Genomic DNA, 27,497 nt, shown 5'->3' with positions numbered 1-27,497 from the left:
TTTAGTTTTTACCTAAGGGTCCAGAATGCTTTCGTTTGAAATTCCGATTCATTGACCCTTGAAGGAAAACGGATGGCGCAAGAGCTGTCATGGTATGAAATGAACTCATGGGGTTGACTCGGTACTAGAGATCCAGAAGCACATAGAGAAGGCCAGGGAAGATTCTGGAGTCTGCCGGCCAGGCCAGGGCACTAGGGTGCAGCCACTGAGTATTGATTTCTGCCGTTTTCCCAGGCTCTTTATTGTCAGTTGACCTACTAACCCAAAGAGAGGATGAGGTCAGTAATGAACTGGCTCGGTTATAAGCATTACAGCTTGGATGGAAAGGCATCCTGGCAGCCAGGAGCCCATGGAATACCACAAAGTCACACCGCACAACAAACCTCACACAAGAGATTTATTGGGAATGGAAAGAAACGAGGGTGGCTGCCGCTGCTCTGGTGGGAAACAGCAGCAAAATGAACAGGGTGCAGGGCTAATGTAGAGCTTCTTGGGAAGCGGGCGGAGCTTTCCAGGGTAGAGATTGGTGGTATTTCATGTCCAGAGATTGGGGGTGGGGTGCAGGGTCCCGCAGTTGGGACAGTTAGAGTGTTCTGTGGGTGGAACCTGGCAGTTGGCGGTCCTGGGGGGGGGGGCTTAAACTTGGAACACAGGATCCGGGCAGCAGGCAGGCGGGAGTTGTGTTGTCCCGAGCTGATGGCAGTGAGTCTTGGCTTCTGCGGAGATGAAGTGTAACTTGACCGTTTGATTCATCATGAAGACGTTTAACGTTCTCCAGGCCTTATTCCCTCCACTGAGTTTGTGCGAGGGAAAATTAAGCACAGGAAGATGTTGCCAGACCAGAGAGTCGGGTCGGTGCCTGTTGGGCCCTGGTGGCTCTTCCTCAGGATGGGTTGGAGGACCTGCCGAGACAGGGTTGGCTCGCACACGCGTGGCTGGTGGGCAAATCATCACCTGCTCTCGTTTGCCTGCTGTGCCCTTTCCGAAGCAGAACTGCCCAGTGTTCAGGAGCAGACTTGTTTCACGGACCCTATCTCAAATCATTCCAAGGAACACATTTCCTAGCATCGTTGAAAGGCATTGGCAGAGCTTAAGCAGATGCATTCACCTGGACAGTGTAGCACACTGTTAGCAGAGTCCCAGTCCTTTCCAGTCATGGAACGTTCTTTTGTAAGCACTGATCTTTAATACGCTGTGGCTAGAACTCGGCGCTCTTTCTTTGAAGGAACCTCTGAAGAAATAGTTGTGAGCTCATGAGCAGAACTTGAGACGTTGACATTCATCAGTGAGTTGGGTTACCCTTTAAAGTCAAATACCCGGAGTTGTAGTTGAGTTGGTAGAACGTTTGCTCAGAATGCACGAAGCCCTAGGTCCCATTTCTGGTACCACATAAAACCAGGCATGGTGACACATGCCTGTAATCCCAGCACTTGGGAGCGGGAGGCAAGATCAAGTTCAGAGTCATCTTTGGCTACATAACGAGCTCCAGGCCAACCTGGGATACACGAGACATCGTCTTTCTAAATAAGTAAATGAACAAGATAACTCAAATGTAACTGTTGATCAAATATGTAAACAACAGATGTGTCATTTATTTATAAATACTGAGAAGTAGGGCCACACGGTATCCTGCATGCTGTTATCTCTAACATTTTGGTGCTGTCCACTGTACAGTGTGAGAACGTGGGCTTTCAGCAGGACATTCCTGCTCCTGCTTGCCATTGCCTTCTCATTTTAATTGTCCTTGGATGCCTGGCAATTCATAATTTTTTGGAGAATTAAGAATTTAAGGCTTACCCAGGCAGTGGTGATGCATGCCTTTAATCCCAGTACTCAGGAGGCAGAGGCAGGCAGATCTCTGTGAGTTCAAGGCCAGCCTGGTCTACAGAGTGAGTTCCAGGACAGCCAAGGCTACACAGAAAAACCCTGTCTGTCAAAACCAAAAGAAAAAAAAAATAAAGAAATTTAAGGTTTAGGGATAGCTTTATCTGTGAGCTCTGATCCTAACCAAGAACTATTAGACTTGAGAAACTTTTGGGGGTATATTTCATATAAAGCCCCCACCCCCCGAAATTCTTTTTTGAAAATGAGATCATGTTCTATTTTGTCAGCTCCTTTCATGCTGATATTAGGGGGAAAAGGATACAGTAGGAGATGTCAGCATTGCTAGCAATACACCTGCACAACCGTGGGAAATCGAGGTACTTCCTAGTTCTTAGACCAGTCATTGCTTTTAAAATCAAGCATGAGTATATTCATGGCTGAAGACTCCGAAGATACAAAAGGTGTAAAAGACCCTTCAGTTCTCAGAGCCCCTCCTGGCCAGCTTCCCTGGCCACTGACAGCGCCTTTGGAAGCCCTGCTTTCTGCCCTGCAGCCCCAGGACCTTTTCAGTTCGGTCACATGGTCAGGGCTTCCAGGCAGCCCGCTCTGTGAGCTCTGCTGTCCTGTCCCAGTTTCTGTCAGAGGCGATGGTATAATTTACTTTGTAGTTGCTCACTTGGCTTTTGGCTCTTCTCTGGATGAACTTGGTGAACCCCCCGGACCATGTCACTGTAGTATCTGGACCTTCTCCGAGAATTGGAGAATAGGAGTTGTTAAACATGTAAGGAAGGGGCAACTTTCATTCCTTTCTCTTTGAATACACGACTGCATCTGTTTTCCCTGTACAGAATTGTGTGGTTGTGTGCCCCTCCCCTCGCCTCCGCCCATCATAAGGACTCCCCAGAGCCAGGCCTGGTAGGGCTCCTCTGTACACATGCACTGTGGGGTCAGCGCACCTGCACCACCCACATTAACATGTACACACGTGCATGCACCACATAGACAGAGGATGAAATTATGACGTACTTTTAGAAACGCCCGAAGAATTGCTGTTTATAATGTGTATGTTTAATAAAAATAGAGATATATATGCCTCACGTCCCCCTCATCTGCCATGTAGTGGGAGGGAAGGGGGGGGAAGATACCCCCTCCCTCTTGACCCTGCCACCTGTGGTGGGCGAGGGAGCTGACCCTCCCCCTTACCAGCTGCAGCCCTCCAGTGGACCCTGCACCTCGCCTGGGCAGCCCAGTAGAGCTGACCCTGTTGGCGGAGGTGTGGGTGAGCCAGCTCTGTGAAGTTGTGACCATGGGAGAGCTGGCCCTATTATTCCTCTGTCACCTGGCAGCATGGGCGGGCGAGGGAGAGATGCCCCCACCACCAACCCCTGAGGGAGTTGGAAGAGCTGGCTCTGCCCCTTCCCAGCTGCAGCCTTCGGGAGAGTGGCCCCTACCCCTCTCCTGGGCAACACAGCAGAGCTGGCCCTGAAGGTGTAGGCGTGGGAGAACCGACCCTGAGGACTGACAGCAGGAGAACCAGCCCTGCCCCTTGCTCCTGGCTGCAAGGGGAGAACTAGCCAGGGCAGTGCTGGAGAGTTCACCTTGGTGAGTCCAAGGGAGAGCTGGCGGGCTGACCAACCCTGCAATGACCCAGGCCCAGAACCAGGGTTATGGGTTGGCCCACCCCAACATCCACCCCATCTGTGATCTGCTGGAGCACAGGGTAGGGGAGGGGGAGTTGGTCCTGCTGTCCCAGAGCTACAAGATCTCCACAACACAGGGCAGGCGCAGGATGTCAAGGAAGAGTCCCAGGGAGGGCCCAGCATTGTCGATGGTGTAGCAGAGACCAGGGGCCTCAGAGCAGACCAGTGATTCTTGGTGGTGAATGCCTGCATGTAAAAATGTAGGGATAAGGGGGTTTACTGTGTGCCTCACTGTGTCACACTGCAGCTCCCCCGATGAGATTCTCCCCTTCTCCTTTTTTTTTTTTCTCTTAAATTTCATTTTGTTTTATTCTAGGGGTGGGGGTGATGGGTGGGATTGGGAGGCATGATGTGAAAGATACAAAGAATAAAATATAAAAAATAAAATACAGAAATAGATTTATATATGTATATACATACATGCAAATACACACGCACATCAACGTGTACACACATGCATGTGTGCACGTATATGCACACGTACCACGCTACATACATACTTGTATTTATATGTTTGTGTGTGTTTATATATAAACATGTTCGTGTTTCTGATTCCAGTCTGACACCTTGTACATTTTCGTGTTCTCCATCCCTTGTTTGAAACTGCTTTTTTAGAATGAGAAACCATATATTTACTTATTCATTCAGTTTATTGCATCATTGAAGACTGAACCAGAGCCAGAGAACCAGTGGGAGATACATCACACAGTGTCTTTCAAGGAGTTGGCTTATTTCGAGATGGGGACTGCAGTGGGTGAGTCCCAACTCTGTAGATGAGGCTATGACATGGGGCAGATTCAAACTGTCAACAGGTGGGGTTTCTTCAGGAAACCCTCAGGTGCACTTGGAAGGCTTTTCAGGTTTTTGAGTCAGGGCTATGTCAGCTTTCTGTTTTAACAAGTCCATGAAATAATTCATGAGACAAAGGTTTGTTGTTTGTGATTTATAACTTGGTTTAGTGTGTCTCGGTCCCGTGGAGCTCCAGCCTTGTCCTGTGACCCCAGCCCTGAGGGACCATCTGTCAAGTGGGCAGAGTGAATAAGGCTGCCCATCCTAATGCTGTTACTTCCAGCTTTACCCTTTGCCAGTGTTTCCATTAAAAGACAGGAACAAAGTGAAAAGCCCAGTTTGGGAGGGGAGTGTGCAGAGACAAAAAGCTGAATGTTAGGTCTCCTGATTCCAAAGAAATGTTTTCTTTATCTTGGGTTAATACTGAATAGTTTCCTTCCTGCTTTTCCTTCTCTTCCCTCCAGCTCCTTCCACTAGGGCTGCGTTTGTTAGTTTTTACCCCCTGCTCCCTATAGTTAAAAGCTTCAGAATAGGTTAGCCGAGGCCCTGTCAGCATCAGACAGTGGCGAGTCGCACGTTTGCTGTGTGGAGTGGCAGTAGAATGCATACTGTGTCACCCAAGTGTCTTACCAGGCTTTCTGCTGTACCTTGCACTGGGGTCATTTGGAGAGTGTATATTCCAGTGTATGTCTCACCATTTAGATATGAAGTGTGCTCCTAAAAGGCTCATCTGCTAAAGGCTTATGGACCCAGTCCCTGAGAGATGATTGGCTCCTGCAAGCTGTGACCTCATCAGTGGGTTGACTACTTGGTGCATTCATAGTATGATGGCAGTACTGGCAGATGGGGTAAGCGGGAGGTAGAATGGAACCCACATGGGTGACACGGGTCCTGGGACCTGTGCCGCTTCCTGGCTGCTATGAAGTGAGCAGCTTTCCTTACCGCATGCCTACCACCATGATAATCATGCCTTACCACGAGCCTGAAGACCATGTAGTGAGGACTCCGTGCACCAAAACCTCTGAAGACATGAGCCAAAAGTATTTCCTCTTTTTAAGTTGTTTCATTTGTTTGACAGAGTGATTAAAAAGCTTGACATATGCACTTTCTATTTTGATAATAATTCTCTTTCAAAAGGAAAAGATATTGGGCCTCCTGAGTGTTGACTTAAATTCCTTTTTTCTTTTGTTTTTTTAAATAAAACTGCTTAGGTTTATAGGAAACTTTACACATGTCTCTCCGTTACTGCTGTACAGAAAAGCCAGTGTGTGATAAATTTGGATCTCACTGTCAGCTTAGTATAGCAAGTGATGTGTTGTAGAATACTATTTTAAGGTGTGTTACTTTTGTTTAGGTTGCATTTGTTTAACCCTGTGAAGCTGTGTTACTGGGCCTGTCTAACACACCTGATGGTCTAATAAAGAACTGAACAGCCAATGGCAAGGCAGGAGAAAGGATAGGCGGGGCTGGCAGGCAGAGAGAATATATAGAGGGAGAAATCTGGGAGTAAGAAGGTAGTCAGAGAAGGAGGACTCCAGGGGCCAGCCACCCAGCTACACAGCAAGCCACAGAGTAAGAGTAAGAATTACAGAAGTAAGAGAAAAGGAGAAGCCCAGAGGCAAAAGGTAGATGGGATAAGTTAAGGGAAGCTGGCTAGAAACTAAGCCAAGCTAGGGCCAGGCATTCATAATTAAGAATAAGCCTCCATGTATGATTTATTTGGGAGCTAGGTGGCAGGACCCCTCCCCCCAAAAGAGCCAAAAAAAAGAGCAGAAATAAACAACAGCAATGATGTTTTGCTAAAATGAAAGCATTATCTGCCGTATAGCATTCTGTGTTGACTGGTGTTGGCCAGAGCTTTGAGTCTGGCCTGCCTCTGGTGCCATGGGATGGGATGGCTCTTACTGCCTGTGGTTCTGTCTTGAAGCCACTGGGGTCTTGGTTTTTGTAGAATGCAGTATAGTTTCCCATGTCCTTCTCTTGTCCCAAATGCATCTTCTGATGAGATGTGCCTCATTAGTGACTTGGTGGCATATGATGAGAATTTGCTCCGTTTTAATTGAAATGCAGTTCCAGTCAGGCACTGACAGAATGTCGGGTGCTTCTTAATGTTTTGTGGTTCCCCAAGAATATGCTCATGAGTTTCTTCTGGACATGCACTGGTCATTAGAGCCTAGTCCCCTAGTCCCAAAGGATGAACTCCCTGCTGGACTGGAGGTGTAGGGTGCCATGTGTGGTATAGGGGATGTTAGTCTTGTTGAAGCAGGAAGATTGACCTGCAGGAGAGGACATGTCACACAGAGCTAAGTGCATGCACATGGTTCAGTGTTAGTGCAGACAGAGGACTTTAAGGCTGAGGGTAGCATGCATTAGTCCTTACTGCAGATTTCCTAAGTTTTTGTGAGAAGTGTATTTTGCTTGTGTTGCACATTGTGAGGCTTAAAGCTTTTCTTTTTCTTGTTTCAGCCTTGTTGAGATAGCCTTGGTGCTGTCCACTTTATCCATTTAGCATACAGTTCAGTGGTTTGCGAATTCCTTGTCACAGTCCAGTGGTAGAACCCTGAGCACCCCCTCTGTCCCCTCCTGCCAGGTTGTGGTTAATTTCTGCTCCCTGCCTGTCTCAGAACTGCCGCTCTCTCTCTCTAATTTTGCCCTTTTCAGAAAATTTCATTTGAATTGAATCATTCAATTGGTAGTCATTTGTGCCTGGCTTCTTTCATTGAGCTAGTTCATTCATGGCACAGTGTATGTTAGTTCTTCATTCCCTGTTTATGTCTAAGAGGTGTTCTGTTCTGAGTAGACCACATTTGATTTGCCGTTGACCAGGTGATGGACACATAATCCATCATGCAGTTAATGGACATTTGCTTGCTGGTTGTTTGGGTTTTGCATTGGTGGGTTCTTAGTAGTGAATTACTGTAAGTCTATATTTAACTTTCTTAGAAACTGATGAATTGCTCCCCCTAAAATACTCCGCCTTATGGAGTGTATGTTCTTCTTGGCTACAAGCCATAATTTTGTCATTTACAATTAGGGTGAACAGTAGCATGTATGTATGCAGCAGAGAGATGACATGGTGATTTTTTTTTTTTTTTTTTTTTTTTTTTTTTTTTTTTTTTTTTTGGTTTTTCGAGACAGGGTTTCTCTGTGTAGCTTTGCACCTTTTCCTGGAGCTTACTTGGTAGCCCAGGCTGGCCTCGAACTTACAGAGATCCGCCTGGCTCTGCCTCCCGAGTCCTGGGATTAAAGGCGTGCGCCACCAACGCCCGGCGACATGGTGATTTTACTGTGGTAGGGAGGTTGATTTCTTTTTTGTCTCTGAATTACTACACTAAATTGTACAGTTTAGCTTCCTGGGGGTATTACAGTATTTGTTTTGATGTGTAATGTTAATATTAATTCCTTTTCTTCATTAGCTTTGGATTTATATGAACTGGCTTCCAGTCACTGGAGTCTAGAGAAATGCCTTTATGTGGCCCTCAACTGTGCTGGAACAGATCGCCCCCACAGCTAACTGTCCTGTGGAGTTCACTGGCCCTAGCTTTCAGAAAGGTAGAAGAAAGCCACAAGTGTGCAGGAGGAAGGGTCGGTGTTTGGAAGCATGTGGTTTGGGTGTGTGTCCGGAAGGGGAAACTAGGGTACTGTTACATGATTACCCATGTGGTGTTTGGACCACAGTGTTTTAGTGTGACAGGGTCATCATATTGAATTTGATGTGACTTAAGGTCCCATGTGCGGGCAGCTCAGGAAACAGGCAGGGTTGGTGGGAAGCACAGATTACTTCCTACTTTATGGTGACAATGTGAAGTTCTTTCTCCCCCTGGAAATCTGTCTCTCTCTTAGATTACCTCTGAGCTGGTGGCACTACCAGCCACGCCCGCCTGATCCCAGAGCTCAGCCCGGATCGTCTCACCTCCACAAAGACCAAGTTTAGACTTTTCTCACGGTCTTACTTTGATTTCTGCCCTGGTCACAGGTTACAGTCTTACAGTTCCTTCTCATTCTTTCTCTGTCTCAGTTCATCCTGCACAGTGCCGCCAGAGACATGCTTCCTCATACGATGCTTGGGGTTTCTCGGATATCCTCATCTCTCTTGCTTCTGGGCCTTTGCTCTTTGGTGTGGGAGAGCTGTGCCTCCCAAGCCATATCTACTCATCCTTCCAGGACTTTGTATGGCACCTAGCTCTTCGAATCCTTCTTCGATGCTCTGTACCTGCTGCTTTTCTTCCTGGGCTCCCATATCACTTTCCAAATCATCCTATGTAACTTTGGTCCCAAGTACAGTCACAGTGAATTGGCTTTGGTTCTCTACTGGACCTGTGCTCTGGGTAGTAGTTGTGACCCTGGCATCCGGCGCAGTGTTCAACAGCTGACATGCATGCACAAGGTGTCACAGATAGCGAGGGAAGAGGAGTCATTTCGGGGTTTGGGATTGGAGATGCTTGGGACAGATGAGGGGCGGTCTTTGACGGTATAGGGAAGACATGGGCTCTCTGAGGAAGGTAACCGTCAACCTTCAGTGTGTGTTCACTGACTGAGAGAGCTGTATGAGAGATCCCACCACCTCCTCAAGAGGACTTGTTTCAGTTATCAGAAACACTCCTGCCCAGAAGCTTTCGACTGACACCTCACCCACATCCTTTATGGTAGGTTTGAAGCCGTAGGCTCCTTCTGTGGAGACAAACTTTGACTAGGAGTTGTGAAGTTGGATGCCATTGGATGTGTGAACCACACAATGTTCTGCCTCACTTCCTCCTGCTGCGAAGCTGCTGTGTGTCCTTTCTTGTCCTACAGCTTGCTGCAAGTAACGACTTATAAATTATGTTAAAAGTTAACAACAGAAAGCCTGTCTGAGGGAGTCTGGGCATGCAGGAAGACACATGGGGTACGTTTCATCGCCAAGTTGTTCTCTGTTTGGTTCCATCAGGTGCTTTTCTCAGAGGTTGGAGTCCTTGTACTTTTCTGGTCTTCTTGAAGTCCTTGTTGACATGACCTCCAGGAGTCCTTCACCTCAGCTCACTGGCTGGTCATCTTCATTCACTCTGCAGGATCTGTGTGAGTGGGGCCCGTGAAGATGTCTTTCTAAAGCATTGCATACATTGTGATTTGGTTCTTGGCCTAAGAACTCAGTTTTCTTTTGATAGTATAAATATTTTCTGTTTTGCTCTTGTTATTACTGAAGGATGTCTAATGTCCTTTATTCTCGGTTTAGAATGTACATTTCCCCTCTCTTCCTTTTTTTTTGATGGTGGTGAAGAATTAACAGATCCTGCATCCCATGACCAATCATGCTGTCTCGATGTGAATGATTTAGTGGCCTTCCTAGAACTCAGGGATAGACCTGAACAACACAGCCTTCTCTAGTTTGCCTATTTCTCCGGGCAGGAGAAGGGTCCCTCAGTCCTCTGAGAAACTTGATTCAGACTAACTGATAAAAGACAGAGGTCTAAGGACATTAAGTGGTTGTGTCTTTTGAATGTAAGAACTCAAAACAAGAGCTTCAATCGGCTTTGCCACTTTGGAAGCTGAAATTTAGACAAGGGATGAAAAAAAAAAAAAAAACGAGATTGCAGGTTAAGTAAGCACTTGTCTTTAGTTTTGAGGCATCGTGTCAACTCTGAGCACAGTGGCAGAGGTGTCACAGCATGTGGCCCTTGGCCAGGCAGTCCCTCTGACTGTCTCTTGTGCCTCGTGCCTCCACTGCTCTTCGGCCATCAGTGCACCCCCTGGGACCTCGCTTGCTCCATGCTTGCCACGCTGCTCACTGGTCACGGTTAGTGCTTTGAGACCTGTTCTGGGACAGCACTCCGTATGAGTGTGCATTTCTCAGCGGCGTGCTTCCTAAACACACTACTCTTTTTGGGTCATGACTCCCACTGTTAGACAGAGTCTCCTGCTAGCTAGGACTCAGTGTTCCTTCTGTCCCAGCTCTGCCGCCTGACACGTGTCCCAGCTGCCCCTCCTCCACGTGCTCTTTATGGAGAGCCAGTGAGGCTTAGGAGCCCATCAAGTGTTTCTCTCTGGACCCAAGTAGAGAACCAAGTTTTATTAAGAAACAGATTATTAGAAGTTACTGCAGAAGACAAGGTTCAGGGCACACATGGAAGTCAGCTGTTTCTAAGCAGAGTTCCCTTCCCACATGACACTTGCGTACTGCAGGGGGGAGTTGTGCAGATGTTTCCTCTTGGGAAGCTGCTTGAAGTGGCACAGTCTCAGGACTGCTGGAATCCTGGGGTCATCCAGAGACCTAGCTCCCTTGACTGTTGAGATCCCCAGGGAGCTGGTGCTACAAAGCAGAAATGGCCCTGTCTCCAACCTCTGGGAGGAAAGAGCTTGGGAACTGTGAGCGGATGTAGAAGTTAGGCACATTACTTACAGCCTTATCTCTTTATTTCACACAGTCATACAACTGTAGCACAGACAGGTGGCTCCCCAGCCTGTCCCATTCCTTAAGATCCCTTGGTAGCTACAGACGCATAGTCAACTGTAGGTTTCCGAAATTTAGGTTCCACCTAAGCCTGTCTCGCAGAGATCTCCCCACCTCTGCCCCAAAGTGCTGGGATTAAAGGCTCTTGTTTATAGTTTTGATTTTTTCCACTACTCTTTTCTTCTATCACAGTAGCTTGCTGTTAACATACCAAAGAAGTTAATTTTGAGAACTGTTCTGTTTGTAATTACATTAATTTGTAACATTAATTCCTTAATTTTTAAAAGATTTCACTTCTATTTACACATGCTGCATGTGCCTGTGAAAGCCAGAGTGGGGTACTGGATCCCCTAGAGCTTGAGTTGTAGGTGGTTGTGAGCCACCCAATGTGGGTGCTGGAAACTGAACTTTGATCCTCTGAAAGATCAGCAAGTGCTCTTCCCACTGAGACGTCAGTGGAGCTGCTAATGCTAATTCTCATTGCAGATGTATTTGGGAAAAGATGACTCTGTAGTATTGTTTCACAGATTGAAACCCCTTCCCAATGACTGTCCATTTGGAAATGAGTGTTAATGGGGAAGTGGGCATTGAGCAAGTCCAGAAATTTCTAACCTCCCCCCCCCCCCAGCCCTTCATTATCCTTGTAACAGCATGGTAAACTCACAGTGTACCACCAAGATCACTGCTCTAGGAGTTGGTTGTGTTTGCCGTGGTAGCAGGACAGTGGAACAGGCAAATTTGGGGTTCTGCATACTGTGACTTACACATGCTGATGGGGAGGGAGAGCTACGAGAAAGGTGGTAGGAGAAATGTCTTGTTAAGTGCTGTTAATCTGAAAACCAATGGCTTCGGCTTCTCGATTTGTTACCGAGCAGTGCTGACTTCCTTTGGGTTTGGTTCAGAGCACTGCCAACGCTCTCAAGCGTTGTAGTCCCGTGGCTACGAGTCCATGTATATAATATAATATGTATATAAATAATGACCAGCACCCTGTTCGCGCAGCCAAGGGAGCAGGAGGGCGGTGGGAGGAGGAAGTGGTGTTGCCTGATTGGAGCGGTAGGAATTCTTCTCTAATTTTAGGAATTAAAACAGAAACAAACTTTTCAAGTTAAAATTTCCCAAAGGATGTCTTTAGGCCAGTGTAGTACTTTACATAAGATTATATAAGTTAAAAATTTGACTATCGTTCTATGTAAAAGAATTAAATGTACCCATGTCTACAATATCTCTGGTAAAAACAGATTATCTTTATTTAAAAAGAAAGCACACGAGTAATATATAGGGCTGGTTTTGTTGTTCTTTTGGTAGAACAACAGCTTCACCAAGCATACCATATGTTTAAGATGGAGGAGAGCATCACCACGCCTCTAGAGTTAGTTTTCCTGTGTGCCAGAGATAGTCCACATATGAGCATGAGAACAGCCATTTAGATACACGATGCCATTCTACTGAGTATATATCTAAGCTTCTCATCCCACGGGTTGGGTATATCTGGGTCCTATTTGAAGTATAAATAGAGAACTACTGTGCTACTAGAGAGTAAAACAACCATATATAAGCATATATATTATATATATTTAAATATTTCATTCTGATTTAACGAGATCCAACGAGGATACCTAAAAGAGAATATAAATAAAAATTGAATTATGCAATTCTAACAACCACTGTTAATATCTTGATATATTTCTTTTGCCATTGGTCCTATGTATATTAAAAATTTTTAGCATCAAAGAGGATAACATGTATACATTTTTCTATTTATGCCATTTTGGTTGTCATTAGGAATTTATGGTGAATATTTTATCATGTAGAACTACACAAATCAATCATTATTATTAAACACTTCTGTCATTTGCTGGGTTTTGCCATTACAAGTAATAATATAATTAACATCTTTGTGAACAAAATTTGGCTTTCATTTCAAAATTATGTTCCTGGGGTGGAGCTCTCAAATTAGAATTTCTAAGCTACATAAAGTGCATGAGCATTTTAGAAGGGTGTTGCTGTGTGCTGCTAAATTGTTTTGCAGAGGAATTACGTAAATTAATATTTTCACCAGAGGCTTACTGGGGTGCAGTGGCATTTGAACGGAGTTCGATAATGTGATTGGCAAACAGCGCATTTTAAAATTCCCAATAAGGTTAACCATTTAAAAATACGCATGTGCTCGTCGTCGTCGTCACTGCTCTGTGAGTTGCTGGCTTCTCTCTGTTGTATGTCTGTGAGAATGTCTTTGTCTTTACCTGTAAGGAAGAAATTAACTATGACAGAGACTGTGCTTTCTGTATTGTGCCAACATTTCTCTAGACTCGTTGAGTATAATTTTATAACTTTTGGTGTGTGGAAATTTCAAACTTTTATGTATTTAGTACACCAGTCCATACTATTATATTTATGAGAATATTCCTGGTTCACAAATAAGATGAACAATCAATTTTTTTCCCTTTAAACTTCATGACTGCTCATATTTATCTCTTGGCTGATCTAAAAAGTGTGTGGTAGTGTGTGAAACACATTTTCTTTCAAGTAGTTGGTTTTCTCTCCAGATAGCTGTGGAATGGCTGATGGAGTGGTCCGATTTCTCAGTGCACGCTGGTCCTTTCTTCGCTGTTTTCTTACTCACCCAGGGGTCTCCCGCCGAACCGCCCTGCTTGGTCGATTGGTGGGTTTGCCCCCCAAGCCAGTTCCATCATTTGACAGCGACAGCGCTGGCTCTGTGCCCCCCAGCAGCGTTTGTGACTCACACATCTATTTCAGTTCTATTGGTCAGACTGGAACTTCTGCCCCTACTGAGTGAAATAGTAATGGATATCCAGGTTGTGCCTCCGATATAATAATGGATATCTATGTTTTGCCTCTGATTTTTAATCAAAATGCTTTATACTGTTTTATCTTTAAATACTCATCTGAAGAAGCATTACTTTTAGGCTCTTAAAAACAACATGGCACTGTGTTTTATCAGTGCGTGTTTGGCATCTGCAGGATCTGCGTTTGGAAGTTGTTTGTAAGACGAATTTTTGTGGGTGAATCACACTTTGTTAGCAACTTACATTGTAAATTCCGAAGTGTGTCTCTAGAGGAAATGCGTCAGCCTCAAGCAAAAAATATTTTTGATGCCAGAATATTTTTTTTCCCTCAAAAGGCAATAGAGCATTTTCTTAATCACCAGCTGGAGTGGGGCGGGGCAGGGAGGGATGAGGAGGGGAGCGGGGGGCAGGGAAGGGTGGTCTCCAAGCATAGAGAGAGATGGAGTTTGAGAATGTGTTCTAGCCCTGGCATTATTTCAAGGAACTTGACTGTGTTCAAAACTCCTTAGCTTCTGGAAATCTCAAGGATATTACTTGAACTGGGACTCGGGATTCTTCTACTGATTGGCCATGTGATCCCAATGAGCCCTTTATTTGACGTGCTAGAAAATGTGTGTGAGTGCTGCCCAATAGACCTTGTACACGGCAGCTATCCTGTACACGAGCCACTGGGCTTAATATGCTGAGGCTTAACTTTAAGCTAAAACTTGAATAGCTTCATATGGCTAGTGGCTACCATATTAAACAGTGCAGATCTATGTGGTGAAGTCTAAGGTCATTTATAGTTTGTGAACCATGGCTCTGACTGTGAGTACAAATTCCTATTATCTTCCTCTATTTCAAGACTTTATAAATGGAGCGATGGGGGTGGATCTCAGATGTGCTCCAGTTCTTGAATAATTGATAACATCGTCCCTTCATTAAGATTATATATGTTAGCTGATTCCTGGTGGTCACTGAAGTCTGGTGTGCTGTTTGCTAATTGACAAGGTAATGTGCTTATGTACCTCCAGGCCCCTTGCCTTTTGAAGCCGGTGGGTTAATGACCCACAGCACATTAACTTCTGGGCAGCATGCGTCTGGGGCACTGCAGAGTTCGTTGTGGCAAATGCCACTTAGTACTGAGAGGCCCAGAAGCACTTTTGTGTAGTTGACCTTCTTTACCTGCTGCTGTGCAGTTAAAAGTGCATGTGTAAAAGTGATCCCGACTCCCTATATTTTTACTCTAAGTATTTCCTAATCTTGTGGTTCAGTTACTGTGGACCGTCACGGGAGGAGAAGTGGTCTGCGCAGCGCTGACAGGTATGCTGGGAAGCCGTGAATGACGTCGTTACTCTTGGAGACTCATTAAAACACTTAGGTTTGACACAAAGTCATGTTGTCTCTGAAACTTTTGCCATGAATAATTGAGCAAGGCTAAAACATAACAAACTGCAATAGCAATTAAAGCCTCTTTCTGTAGCAGACGATGGCCAACGCATAAACTCACAGCTGGTCAAAGTGCAGAGTGGCGGAGGAGTGCCCAGCCATAAATGGGGCAACGATTACCACAGTCCCCTCCCCAGGGCTCAGCAAGGAGGCAGAAGTGTGCAAGCCCGAGGTCAGAGAAGACCGAAGCAAGTCTTAGAAGTCTATTTGCGTAGTAGTATTGAGAGTTTTTGCATGCTCTGGCTTGTCTATATTTCTGTGAGCGTCTAAAAATTGTCTGTGCACACACTGGTTTAAACACATTGGCATGGTTTGTTTGGGAGTAGGAAGAGACATGTCATGACATTTTTAAACAAGAGAAAGAGATGGGAAATGAGTTATTTCAATTCTGGGGATGGGAATGGTACAGAGGACATTCCAGAGCTCTCTTGTGTTCCTAGCTTAACACTCTCAAGCTTTGGGCCAATGTCCAGATTTCTTCGTAGTGTTGAGTTTTGGGTTTTGAAATACGTCCTATCTTAATGCAGGTTTTGATGGCATGGCCAGTGCTGGGTTAAGATACCGCCTCTCGTCAGAGGGAGACTGAGTTGCCCATTTCTAGAGACTTCTTGCTGAAGTAGGTTTGTGTAGAAACAGATTTTAACAGGTCAATTCTTTGCCAAATAATAGGTAATTTTGTCTTAATTCTTTTGTGACTGTGTTTGATTAGGAGAGATCAAAACTATGGAATGCATACATTAATTGGTTTAAGAGACCGTAGATTTTAATGGATATGCTTTATTGTGGAAAAAAAAAAAAGACCATTCTCTTATTGTGCACATTTTGAAATCCCATTTTTTAAAACATTGATTTTAAAGGGAATACACTTGAAATTATCTCTAATTTTGCTTATCCTTCTGGATGAGTTTTCTTTATGTATAAAAGTTTGAAAAGATATTTACTGTATGTTTGGCCCCAACTCTTTAAGTACTAAAGAAGCTACTTAGTTAACCAGCCTTTGAAATGCAGAAGTCAGCTAATCATTGCCATGTGCTACTTTTTAGCAAGCTGCTTTCAACCACCATTAGGTCTTACCAGTTTGTGGGAGCATTGGGGAGACTGAGGCTGTGGTAAGCTGGTGTTGTTTCTTACTACATCCATGAGATTGCTTTTTCTTTAGTTAAAATTTGTATTTCATTCTTGGAGAATTTCAGATAATGTTTGATCATATTCACCCTCAGCTTCTCCCCTTAACTCCTCTTTGATCCACCCCCACCTCACTACCCCACCCCTTCTTCCTTTTCCTCCTCCTCCTCCATCTACTCCAGTTTGCACTGTCCATCTGCTTCTGAGTGTGGGACATCCACTAGAGTGTGCTTGACTTATCAGGAACCACACCCTTAAAGAAAACAAACTCTCCATCCCACAGACTCACCCAACTGTCCATAACTCTCGAGTCAGGGCTGGGACCATGCGCGTAAACTCTGTTGCACTGCATAGTCGAATGTTGACTCGTTTTATTACGTGCAGCCAGAGAGCTGCTGTGGGATCATGAAAGATGCTCTTTTGCTCTGGTCTTCTCTGACCTCTGGCTCATACTGCCTTTCTGCCTCCATCCAGGTGGTCCTGAGCTTTGGGGAGGGGGTGTGGCAACAGTTGTCCCACTGGTGGCCGAGCACTCTCTCCGTCACGTATTCTCTGCACTTTGACCAGTTGTGAGTTTATGTGTTAGCCATTGTCTGCTGCAGAAAGAGGTTTCTCTGATGAGGTCTGAGATCTGCACTAAACTACTGGGAGAGTTGTACAAATGGAGAGGAGGGCAGTTTGATAACTATGTCCATATACAAAACTATGGCAGTCAGTTCAGCCCTGGGCTTGAGAGTACCTGGACCACATCCCCCGCCCCCCTGCAGTACCATGCATGTTTCCTCTTGTGGGGTGGGCCTTAAATCCAATCAGAAAGTGGTTGGTTACCTCCGTAACATTACCACCAGTGGGCATGTCTTGATGACAGTAGTAATTACTGTAGTTCACAGAGTTCACCACTGAGTAAGACTGGTAATTACCACCCTCACGAGAAGCCGCAGAGCACCTTCCAACGCTGTCAGAGAGAGCCAGCAGGGAGGCAGCTTCCTAGTCAGCCCTAACTTTTTCCATGACCTATGACCGATGTGTGTGGTGTCTCCAGCAATCTGGTCTTACCATCAAGTTCTCGTGGGCAACTGGGAACAATGGCAATCGCTTGTATGGTGTGGTGTCTCCAGAACAGGTTTGACCAACAACTTGAGGGAGGTATGTCATATCTGATACTGGCCTCTTTGTTGGGCAGCATATGGGGCTGAACATAATGCATTGTGTAGGATAACTCCTGTTAAAATCTTACATGGGGACACACACTCACTCACACTCACAATCAGGACACTGAATGTGTTCCGTGGTTCTGAGAGGTCCCCAGAGTCCATTTCACCACCAAGTACGTCTAACCTTTGCTTGTCTCAAGTCTCTTCATCCCATCCATTGACTAGAACGAGTTCTCCTATGGCCAGACCCATGCAAGGGAATGAGCTGGAGCAGAAACTGCCTCCAGGGTGGCATAAAGAATTGGGACCAGATTTCTTCGTAGCGTTGAGTTTTGGGTTTTAAAATATGTCATATCTTAATGCAGGTTTTGATGGCATGGGTTTATATACCCGACTACCTTAATTTTGGTAGTGAGAGGCCAAGCCAAAATAAACAAATGTCAAAGTGATGAAAAAGGATTTAATCTGTCTTAAAGTTTATTAGCAAAATTGGAAATATATTTGACATATAGAAGATATCAATTCAGAAACGAGATTTAATGTTAAATATCTGATCTCAAACTGTAGATATGGCAAATCCATCTCTTGCTTCATCTTCTTTCCTTGTGTGGCATTTTTGTCCTTTTAGAAATAAAAAGATGACTGCAGGACAGTAATTATAATTTTCACCAGTAAACAGTCTCTGACATAAAGCATGGACACTAAACCTCTTAGTTGGAGACGCTTCGGCTTGTTGGCACCAAAGACGGACTAAAAGAAGTAGTCTGAAAGAAATAGTGTTTGAACAGAGAGAGAAATGGCCCTTCTTGTTCCTGGCTCTTTGCCTACCACCCTCTTCCGGTGTGCTGAAACTGTTTGCTTAAATATCAAACCTTAGCACAGTAAAAACAAAAATTACTTTGCTTGACTCTGTGATATCATTGATGTGAAATGAGGAAACCCTCAAAAATCAAAGTGGTGAATGTCAGATAATAAATATTATTTTTTGTCAAGAATAGCTGCCTTGTTGTTTAGGTTTTCTTTGTACATTTTTTTCCTCTATTTTTTCTTGTAGCCTACTTGAAGGAAGATATAGAGGAAGTTTGGCCTTCAAGAATCAATAAAAATTGAATAAAAGCAAGAAAGAGCAGAGTGCTTGCCCAGGGATCAGCATAGGTGTGCAGAGTGCTTGCCTGGGGATCAGGGTAGGTGTGCAGAGTGCCTGCCTGGGGATCAGCATAGGTGTGCAGAGTGCCTGCCAGGGGGATCAGCATAGGTGTGCAGAGTGCTTGCCCGGGGATCAGGGTAGGTGTGCAGAGTGCCTGCCCGGGGATCAGGGTAGGTGTGTGGAGTGCTTGCCTGGGGATCAGCATAGGTGTGCAGAGTGCCTGCCCGGGGATCAGGGTAGGTGTACAGAGTGCCTGCCTGGGGATCAGGGTAGGTGTGCAGAGTGCCTGCCTGGGGATCAGCATAGGTGTGGTGCTCATGAGGAGGCCCAGGTCAGGAGTCAGACCTCTGGAAGCACTCTGGACAGAATCCACACTGTAGAAACACCCCCCGGGAGGGAATTGAAGCACCAGAAGTGTAGGGGCTTTGTGAGGGCATGTTGAGACTGAGGTAGAGCCAGGATCTGGCTTCCCCCCTCCACGCAAGGCTTGTGAGACAGAGAGCGTTAAGTGCTTGCAGGTGTGCCCACCTCGGGAGAGCAGGTGGAAATCAGCCGAAGGTGCGTCTAGGATCGAGCTCCTGATACTGAGGGGAGGACACTTTGTAAGGCTTGGTCTTTGGGAGTATTTTTATCATGAGGAAGCTAGAGCACTAAACACCTGTAGTATCGCTGTCTTGCCTTCATTGTCATGAAAAGTCAGGTGTGGTTTGTCAACTGGAGTGGCAGTGTGTTGTGGTGGTATTGTGTGCCCCAAAATATTGTGTACTCTAATAAATTTATCTGGGGTCAGAGAACAGACAGCCACTAGATACAAAGGCTAGAAAATGGTGGCACTCACACCTTTAATCCTAGCATTCCAGAGATAGAAATCCCTCTGGATCTCTGTGAGTTCAAGGCCACATTGGAAATAGCCAGGCATGGTGACACACACCTTTAATCCCAGAAAGCCAGCCTTTAATCCCAGGGAGTGGTGGTAGAAAGAAGAAAGATATATAAGGCGTGAGGACCAGAAACTAGAGGCATTTGGCTGGTTAAGCCTCAGGCTTTCCAGCAGCAGTTCAGCTGAGAGCCATTGGGATGAGGACACAGAAGCTTCCAGTCTGAGGAAACAAGACCAGCTGAGGAATTGGCAAGGTGAGATAGCTGTGGCTTGTTCTGTCTCTCTGATCTACCAGCATTGACCCCAATAACTGGCTTCGGGTTTGATTTTATTAATAAGAACTTTTAAGATTCCTGCTATAGTGTGTATCTAAGAAGTGACCAGCCCATGTGCCCTCTTAGATGGGATGCACAGGATGCTGGTGTTAGAGGGGATGGAGTGCCTCCTGTGTCCATGCTGAGGGGAAGTGTTTGTAATCACATTGGTGATTTGTAGCCGAGGAAGCTGAGAGGTACTCATGGTTCTAGCTAAGAAAAGAGCTAAGTCACAGTTCCTGCCTCACGGTCCTTAGACTGCCATCAGCGTTCCCTCACTGATGTGACTGTTTGCTGTGCTTTCCCTCCGTGTAAAGCTAGCGGGTAGATAGGAAGGAAGGATATGCAAAGAGAAGGAACTGCCCAGAAAATAACCACCTTCCAGAGGCTGGAAGGAAGAAGACGACACTGGGCGGTGTGTGGTGTCACACGGGTCTGCTGTCGGAAACGGTCATTTCTCCACGACTGGGCTGGCATGTGTGGGACGTGCAATACATTTGCCTCAAAGATACCAGAGCAGTATCGTAAAGCAAAGTTGGAGGCCTAGAGCCATGTCAGTGGGAGATAATTTAGCATGTGTGTGGCCTTGGGTTCATGAAGCGCTAACGGGTAAAATTGGAAAAAAAAATGGGCATAGTCACCCTCTTTTGATTTCTTTTTTATCTTTCCTATTTATTTTCTTTTGTTAGTACTTCCCAGTATAGGTTTGACGGCATCCTCCATCTGCCTACGTCTATGCAGACTCAGTTTGTATGTCTTGGCCCCCCTGGTCCAGCCTTTAGTCTGACACACCCTGTGTACTTGCCAGATACATTTTGAAAAAACAAAATGGGTGTGTGTGTCTCACATTGAATACTTTTTGAATAGCTTCTTGGAGCAGGGACTATTTCCAGCAAGAACTTGAGACTTGAAAATCTTCTCATGCCAAAGCTGGGACACTTCCCTGAGTGAACCGATGTTTACAGAGCTGGAGAAAGTTATCTTCAGAGGGAATTGATGTTATGGTGATGCCATAATTATTGCTCTGGCTAAAATCCAATTCTGCTACTCATTTTATGAGACTCCAGTGTGCAGCACTGCTTGCGTATAGAGAAAGAAACAGTGTGTCTCTGGGCTGTACAGTTCATTAGGACGGGAGACGTCCAGGCATCAGTACACTAACTTAAATAATAAAGGGGTTGAGACTGTAACTGTTCGCGGCCAGTGCCAGACACAAGTGGTTGGCATGCATTTTCTAGCAGTCGCAGCAATACATTCCATGTGCGAGTCAGTGGGGGCTGCCGCCACACAGGTGCCACATCGCGGGGGGGTTTGTCAGCCTCTCATTGTTAGGGTCACATCCTGTTCCTCTTCAGTTGCAGTAGCTGCTTGTGATTCACTGGTGTTACTCTGAAAGGCGGGCAGAGCCTTCAGTCTGAATGAAAACCCGCGGTCTCTGGAGCATGACCATTGGGTGCTGAGGATGCGTCGGTGCGTCGTCGGCTGCTGGAGCCCGCAGCCTTCATTCCACACTGAAGCCGCTGTGAGAGCTCATTGCCTTTGCGATGTCTCCAAGGTGGGAACTCCTGGCACACTTCTTTCTGTCAGCGTTGTTTTTTTCCTAAGGATTTCTTTTGTTGATCTGTTTTTTTGACAGGTGAAGTTTTAGGTGGCAAGTGTTCTTTGGAGATGGTGTCAGGTGTTTTATGTCAGGAAATGCCTTGGACTGTCGCCTTGTCATTGCTGTCACGGGAAAGCCCGCAGTGTGGAGTTGGACAGGAAGGGCCATGGCGTTGGGGTCTGCCTGACCTTTCCTACCTGTTAAGTCTGTGTTTTCCCACTTGGCGCTTTTTCCTAGTCTAAGAGCGGTGCCCCCATTTCAGAGTTCCTTGGCAGAAAACAAGAAATGATATTCATGGACATTAGTATCCGAGCTCTATATTGTAAATCAAGGGAATCCCTTTAATTCTTGGGCAGAATTTTTTCCCCACAGGGTTTTTTCTTTTGCAAATTCCAAATATGTTTATTATAAAGACAAGCTTGGAAGAGTTTTTAATCACTCATCAACTAAATAAATGGATGTTTAAAAACATCCTCATCTTTTTTTTTTTTTTAAATGTGACGTGATAAGCACCTCGTGGGCTCAGATTGGAACCCCCCATTCAGCAGCTGAAGTGGGTGATGAGTCAGCAGCACCCGGACATTTTATTTCTATAGATTTCGCTGTGGAAGGCTGGCTAGGCAGAGGACGTTCTGACCTCCTTTTGTGAGCGGTGCCTTTTTGCCTCTGTGAGCAGAATTGTACCTTGCTGCCCGGGCCTTCCGTACCAAAGATGCTCTCCTAGCCTAACTGGCAGGGAAGCTTTCAGTGCCTCCCGTGTATCTCTGGTGCACTGGGCCGGGTGCCTCGATTTCCCAGAACCCACCGTTCTCTCGGGGATAGTGGGACCCGATGGGGAGGGAGGGGGAGGAGAGCTGGGGATGGCTGTTAGGTGGTTTTAAGCCTAGTTCTAGGCTTGAGATTGATTGGGCATCAACAGAAAGGCTGTGAGGCAGAGAGAGCATCACACACACCGTTCTACTAGTGCCTTGGCAGCATCTGAGGTGGCCCAGGGTCCTCAGCATCCCAGGCAGAAGCCACACAGCTGCTGCACACCTGGCCTGGGAGGTGTCAGACTGTCACCTCTTCCACACCTTGCTGGCAAATGGGTCCTAAGTCAGGAAAGTCACACCACATTTAGGGAAGGGGAAACTAGACTCCATTTCCCAGTGGGGCAGTGAGGGGGGATTTGTGACCCATCAGACCGTGTTCCTTGACAGGGGACGTTGGGTATTCATGGCCGATGACCAAGTGCACTTTTCCATGTGAGACAGAAGTCAGATGATCGTAGGCTGAAGGGGTCAGCGTATGATGGGCCTGGGAAACTGTTGTGAGGAAGATGGGTGCAGAGTGCTTTCTTAGAATTCTGTTGCTCGGAGGGCGGGGAGGCCCAGGGTTGGAGGCATCGGCTCATTTTGGGTTGCTTATGAAACAGTGAGGTCACCAGTGGGCTGTGCTATTCCGGATCTGTTCGTACCTTTTTATTCTCATGCCCTGTTGACCTGCTTAGACACTCGAGGAGTTCTGTTCTGTCTTTGTGATAAACTTTCTTCTGGCCTTGGTCCCTTGCCCATGCCTAAGAAGGGTGGTTTCCATTCGTCAGCATTGCCTCAGCTTTCCTCATGTCCCTGCTCTGCACCTTTTCCTTGAACAACCATCTTGTTCACGCTCTTGAGTTTTGCTCACTGCCCCCCCCCCTTTTGCCGCCAGCGGGATGGCAGCTGCCCTCCGTGTGTCCTCTCTGAATACCCTGTAATTCCAGGGCTTGGTTTAAAGTGCCCTCACCAGGCCAGGCCAGAGCCTCTGCTTTTCCCTTTCTCTGTCTCTACTGTTGAATGGTTCTGGGTTTTCCTCCCCTACACGCACAGTCTGTGGAGCTTTGCATAGGTGTGGACCTGGAGCCCACTCCTCATACAGCATCAGTGTCTCTGGGTGTAGCTTTCCATATTTGTGTAAGACTTCCTGGTTTTGCTGATTTTTGCATCCCCTCAAGACAATGCTAAATCTTCTTTATTTTGCCCTAGCCCGTTTCCACCGTTTTGCTTTGAATTGGGCTGTGGAACACCTGGTCTCCTATAACAAGTAAGCGCCCACTCAGTGGCTTGAAACAACGGGTATTTATATTGTCACAGTCCTGGAAGGCTTAAAGGCTGAGATCAAGATGTGGACAGGGCTGCATCCCTCTGATGACTCCAGGAGAGATCCTTCCTGTTTCTTCCAGCTCTAGGTGGCTCTAAGCATTCCTTAGAGTGCGCTTGTGTGACTCTGGGCTCCCCATCGGTCTTGACATGGCCTCTCCTCCTGTTCCTGAGTGCCTCTTAAAGATGCTTGTCGTTAGAGTTAGGTCCCATCAACAGTTCAAGACGACTTCATCTTGAGAGCCTTTGCCTTTTTCTGAAAGAACCACTCACAGGCTCCAGGATGTGCTCACATCTTTTTGGGGAGGGGTACCATCCATCTTCTGCCTGCCCCCTCTGGTGAAGGTGTGCTCTCCACCTATCATACGAGTCCATCCTGCATCTTGCACCCTATGTGATCACTTCCTGTGTCCCGTCACAGTAACCGAGCAAACCCTACCAGACTCCCTCGTCTCCTTAGGATAAGAAACCAGCGGGCTTGTCCTGAGTGCCCCGCTCTCGTACTCTCATCCCTTTCCACGGCTTCCACTCTTCTGGAACGTAGAACTTGGAGCTCCCTTAGTCCTCCATGCTGTGTGTGTGCTCCCTGTTCAGTCTTCCGGCTTGGATTCCAGACCACTCAGAGTGTCTTTCCCTAGTGCCTCTTGTCCTGTGTCTTCACCACACTGTTGTATCGTTCGCCTCTCTAAATAGAAGGCTCCGTGGAGGCAGGAAGCTGATTCTCATCACTGCAGCTCTAGTACTGGGCACTATAAATGTGGAATGAATGGCCTGGGAGCTTAAACTAATTAGAAACTCGTCTCATCTTTATCAGTGCTTTTCCACCACTATTTTGTTTCCAATAGGATTTTTCACTCATCATCATCGAGATACATTAAGTAGGCAATCTGTCCACACACTGGTTTATTTGTTTAACCTACACTATCTGTTCATCTATGCACGGACACAGGCAATTTAACTGAAATTCTTTCTGCATGTGTTGGCGTTTCTGACTCCTCTCTGTGCTGGATATAGCGCTGAGGCTGTAAGAAAGAATCTCCTGTAATAAGGGTTAGAGTACATCCGAACCAACAAAAGCCCTCGTGACTTCTGTTTCCCTCACTTTTTGCTTCAGTCAGAATGTGGCATTCCCACAGCTCTGTGTTTATGTGGCTTAGGGCCACCCACAGAAAACAGTTGGTTGCCCCTTGTCCCAATTTTATGTGTGCTAGGATGAGGAGGATGTTGACCAGATTGGACCAGATGTAAGGTGGAGAGGGACGGGGAAGATGTCGGGCAATACCATCTTGTCGGGATTGGTGCTGAGTTTCACCTGTGAGGGGAGGGGCCGACTTGGGGGAAGGGAATGCAGTTAGGAGCAGAGAGCTCTGCCCAGCCTGTGGTCCCCTTCCCAGCCTGGGTCCCCTCCTGACTCCTGACTGCGAGTGTGGGGGTGAGGGGAGGGTGGAATAGGAACCTTGACATAACCTGTAGTCTGTCCGTCCGTCCGTCCACAGCAGTGAAAACTCTCCTCCTGGTTGTTCGCTGTCGTGGCTCTAGTTGGTTCAGATGTTTCCTTGAATATAGATGGCCGGCCCGAGTTAAGTGGTGTCAGAATGTCCAAAAGTGAGTTTATGATGGTGGTTTACTCATGAGTGCTTGAGAGCAGTGATTGCAGATTTGTGGAAACTACTTTTTTCTGATCTTGCTTCAGGGAAAAAAAAACAGAGTTCTAAAACTTGAAACAAATGACTTCTTCAGTCTAGAGACATCTTTAGGTGGCCGGTTCCTTTTTGATGGAATGGAAACAGATTCCAAGCTCAGTACAAATAACTTCTGTGGTAACAGAAACCATTGTCTAATAGAGCTGTTGACTCAGCTCTTAAACACACGCCCAGACCCCTTTGTTCCAGCTTGTGCCGTTCCCAGGGGCCTCCCCGTCCCACAGCACACCTCTCTTCCCTGCACAGGGAGAAACGGGGAAAGCCAGCGGGCTGCTGGATAAGGCAGCGCAGGGACAGGCCACCTGACCTGTGGCTGGCCCTTCTTGGTGTTCCCAGAGGACCTGTGAGCGGCTGTGTTTGTCTGAGTAAATTTATGAGACTCCCTTTTACTTCTCTCAGGGAGGTTCTCCATGTTGCCAGCCAAGAGTCTTAGTCAAATCCACATGGCCACATGGGATGCCGGTTACAACATTCGGAGATCAGTACATCTATGGTTAGCACATGCAGTTGAAACCAATCTGTCAGTTGTAATCCTGAATTTCTTTAAACTCTGTCCTTAGCTAAATATAAGAAATCTACCTCAGGACTTGTTTACTTGCCAAGTTTTCCGAGAGTGGGCTAAAACTCATGTATATAGTTTGTACAAGCTGTTTTTTTCTGTTAACCTAGCAGTTCAAACAAATGAGAATGCATATAGGATTCAAAACTTTCAAGAAAGTAAGTAATTAAATTCAGTCTTTTTTCAAATAAAGATCTTAAAGAAAGCATTAACATGATTTGAGAGTGAGAGATGTTTCAATTAGCATACTCTTTCCTAACTAGTTCACTTAAAAATATTTCTCAAGTGTTTTCCCGAGGTCTGTTAGAATGGTACTAGCTGAATCGAGCCAACACTCAGATGGCCTCTGCAAAATACTCATTTGTCTCTTCCGAAAAAGATTTGAAGAGTCTGTCTTTATAGAATAGGAAACCTATAATTACTTGTACATCACTTTTAACTGAAGTCTCTGGAAGTGATTGGGATTTGATGACAGCTGAAGTCTACTTGCCGCGCTCTCCCTCCGTGGGGGCTCAGTGAGCGGCTTGCTGACCGCCGCTCCTGTCCTCTCCTGCTAACACTGACACTCCGAAGGCTGACAGACAACTGAGTACTTGTGTCCCTGTTGTAGGTACAATGGTGCTTTGCCCAGTGGTGACAGAGGCAGGAGGAAAAGCAGATTCGCCCTCTATAAGCGGACCAAGGCCAACGGCGTCAAACCCAGCACAATCCATGTGGTCTCCACACCCCAGGCATCCAAGGTAGGTGGCTGTGGCGAATGGCGGTGTCAGCTGCTGTTTCCTCTGGTCCTGTTTTCAGGAGGACAGAGCTTCTTGGCCATGCGAGGCTGGAGAATGTTTGTAGAGCTGTGCTGTGCACTGTGAGACGTTGAGCAGCGCCCTTGACCTTGACCTAGGAGGTGCCCACAGCATCCCTCTTCCCGACCTTCACTCTTAATGCTCAAGCATATCTGGAGACATTTCAGACATTTCAGATGACCTCAGAAGTCCATGCACTGTTTTAGGAAACAGGGCTGCTAGTGTTCATCAGATTACAGTTGTGTTTGAAAACTGCATGATGCTTTTTATCTTAAGGAATTTTTGTATTAAATCTGAGTATAAGCTTCACAGAGATCTGCTGTTTCCTTCTGTCATGAGCCCGGCATGTTTTCACGCTGTTGATACGTTACTTGGAATTGAATTTGCATGACTGATATATACAGGTCCAAGTGATACGTATGGGATGTTCACTGTTCTTATTTCTTCCCAGTTAGTTTGTGGTGGTTTGAATAAGAATGAGCCCGTGAGGCTCGTATATTTAAATGCTTGGTCCAGTGTTGGGGAACTACTTGGGGAAGATTAGGAGGTATGGCCTTAATGGAGAAGGTATGTCACTGGGGGATGGGCTTTGAGGCCCAGTCCTTATCTGTCTATGCTTGCTGCCTGTGGATCAAGATCTAAAGCACTCAGCTACTGATCCGCTGCCATGCCTGTCTGCTTCCTGCCGTGACGATCATGGACTAACCCTCTAAAACTGTAAGCAAGCCCCCAGTTACGTTTTTATAAGAGTTGCCTTGGTCATGGTGTTTCTTCACAAAGTTTGAAGTAAATAAAATGTTAAATTAAAAAAAAAGAATTAAATCATGCATTCTCTGATGTATAAGCAAGAGAAAAATCTGCGTTTCCAATCTGGTTGTCAATATAAGTTATTGCTATGACAGATTTTTTACATATTACACTTATGACAAGATTTCATTCAATAAAATCAGTTCTTTGTTATATAACAGTTGCCTTCTTGATAAAATATTAATGTATGATTTTTTTTATGGGGTTCCTGGGTGTGTTTGTGATTACGGCTTTGAACAACCTGGACCAGTCAAGTATTGATTATTTTTTTACTGGACCCCAGTCTTCAGAGACCGTGAAGCTTCCTTGGAATCAA

The 27,497-nt window shown here is 46.0% G+C and overlaps 1 protein-coding gene across 2 annotated transcripts in view; it reads left to right on the top strand.

The window, feature by feature from the left end:
• Nucleotides 1–27,497, top strand: part of Peli2 (pellino E3 ubiquitin protein ligase family member 2) — a 143,440-nt gene that overhangs the window by 23,826 nt on the left and 92,117 nt on the right. Inside the window, exons 1-2 of one of the 2 annotated variants that reach the window (XM_037208583.1) lie at nt 20,316–21,153; nt 26,188–26,317. In XM_037208583.1, coding sequence (XP_037064478.1) covers nt 21,143–21,153; nt 26,188–26,317 — 141 coding nt within the window. In that variant the 5' untranslated portion in view covers nt 20,316–21,142. Of the gene's footprint in view, nt 1–20,315; nt 21,154–26,187; nt 26,318–27,497 lie in introns of those variants that run through there. The other variant, XM_028873559.2, reaches the window with a different exon arrangement.

Source organism: Peromyscus leucopus, chromosome 9, assembly GCF_004664715.2.
Source record: "Peromyscus leucopus breed LL Stock chromosome 9, UCI_PerLeu_2.1, whole genome shotgun sequence".
NCBI lineage: Eukaryota > Metazoa > Chordata > Mammalia > Rodentia > Cricetidae > Peromyscus > Peromyscus leucopus.
This window is presented reverse-complemented; position numbering and strand designations above follow the sequence as displayed.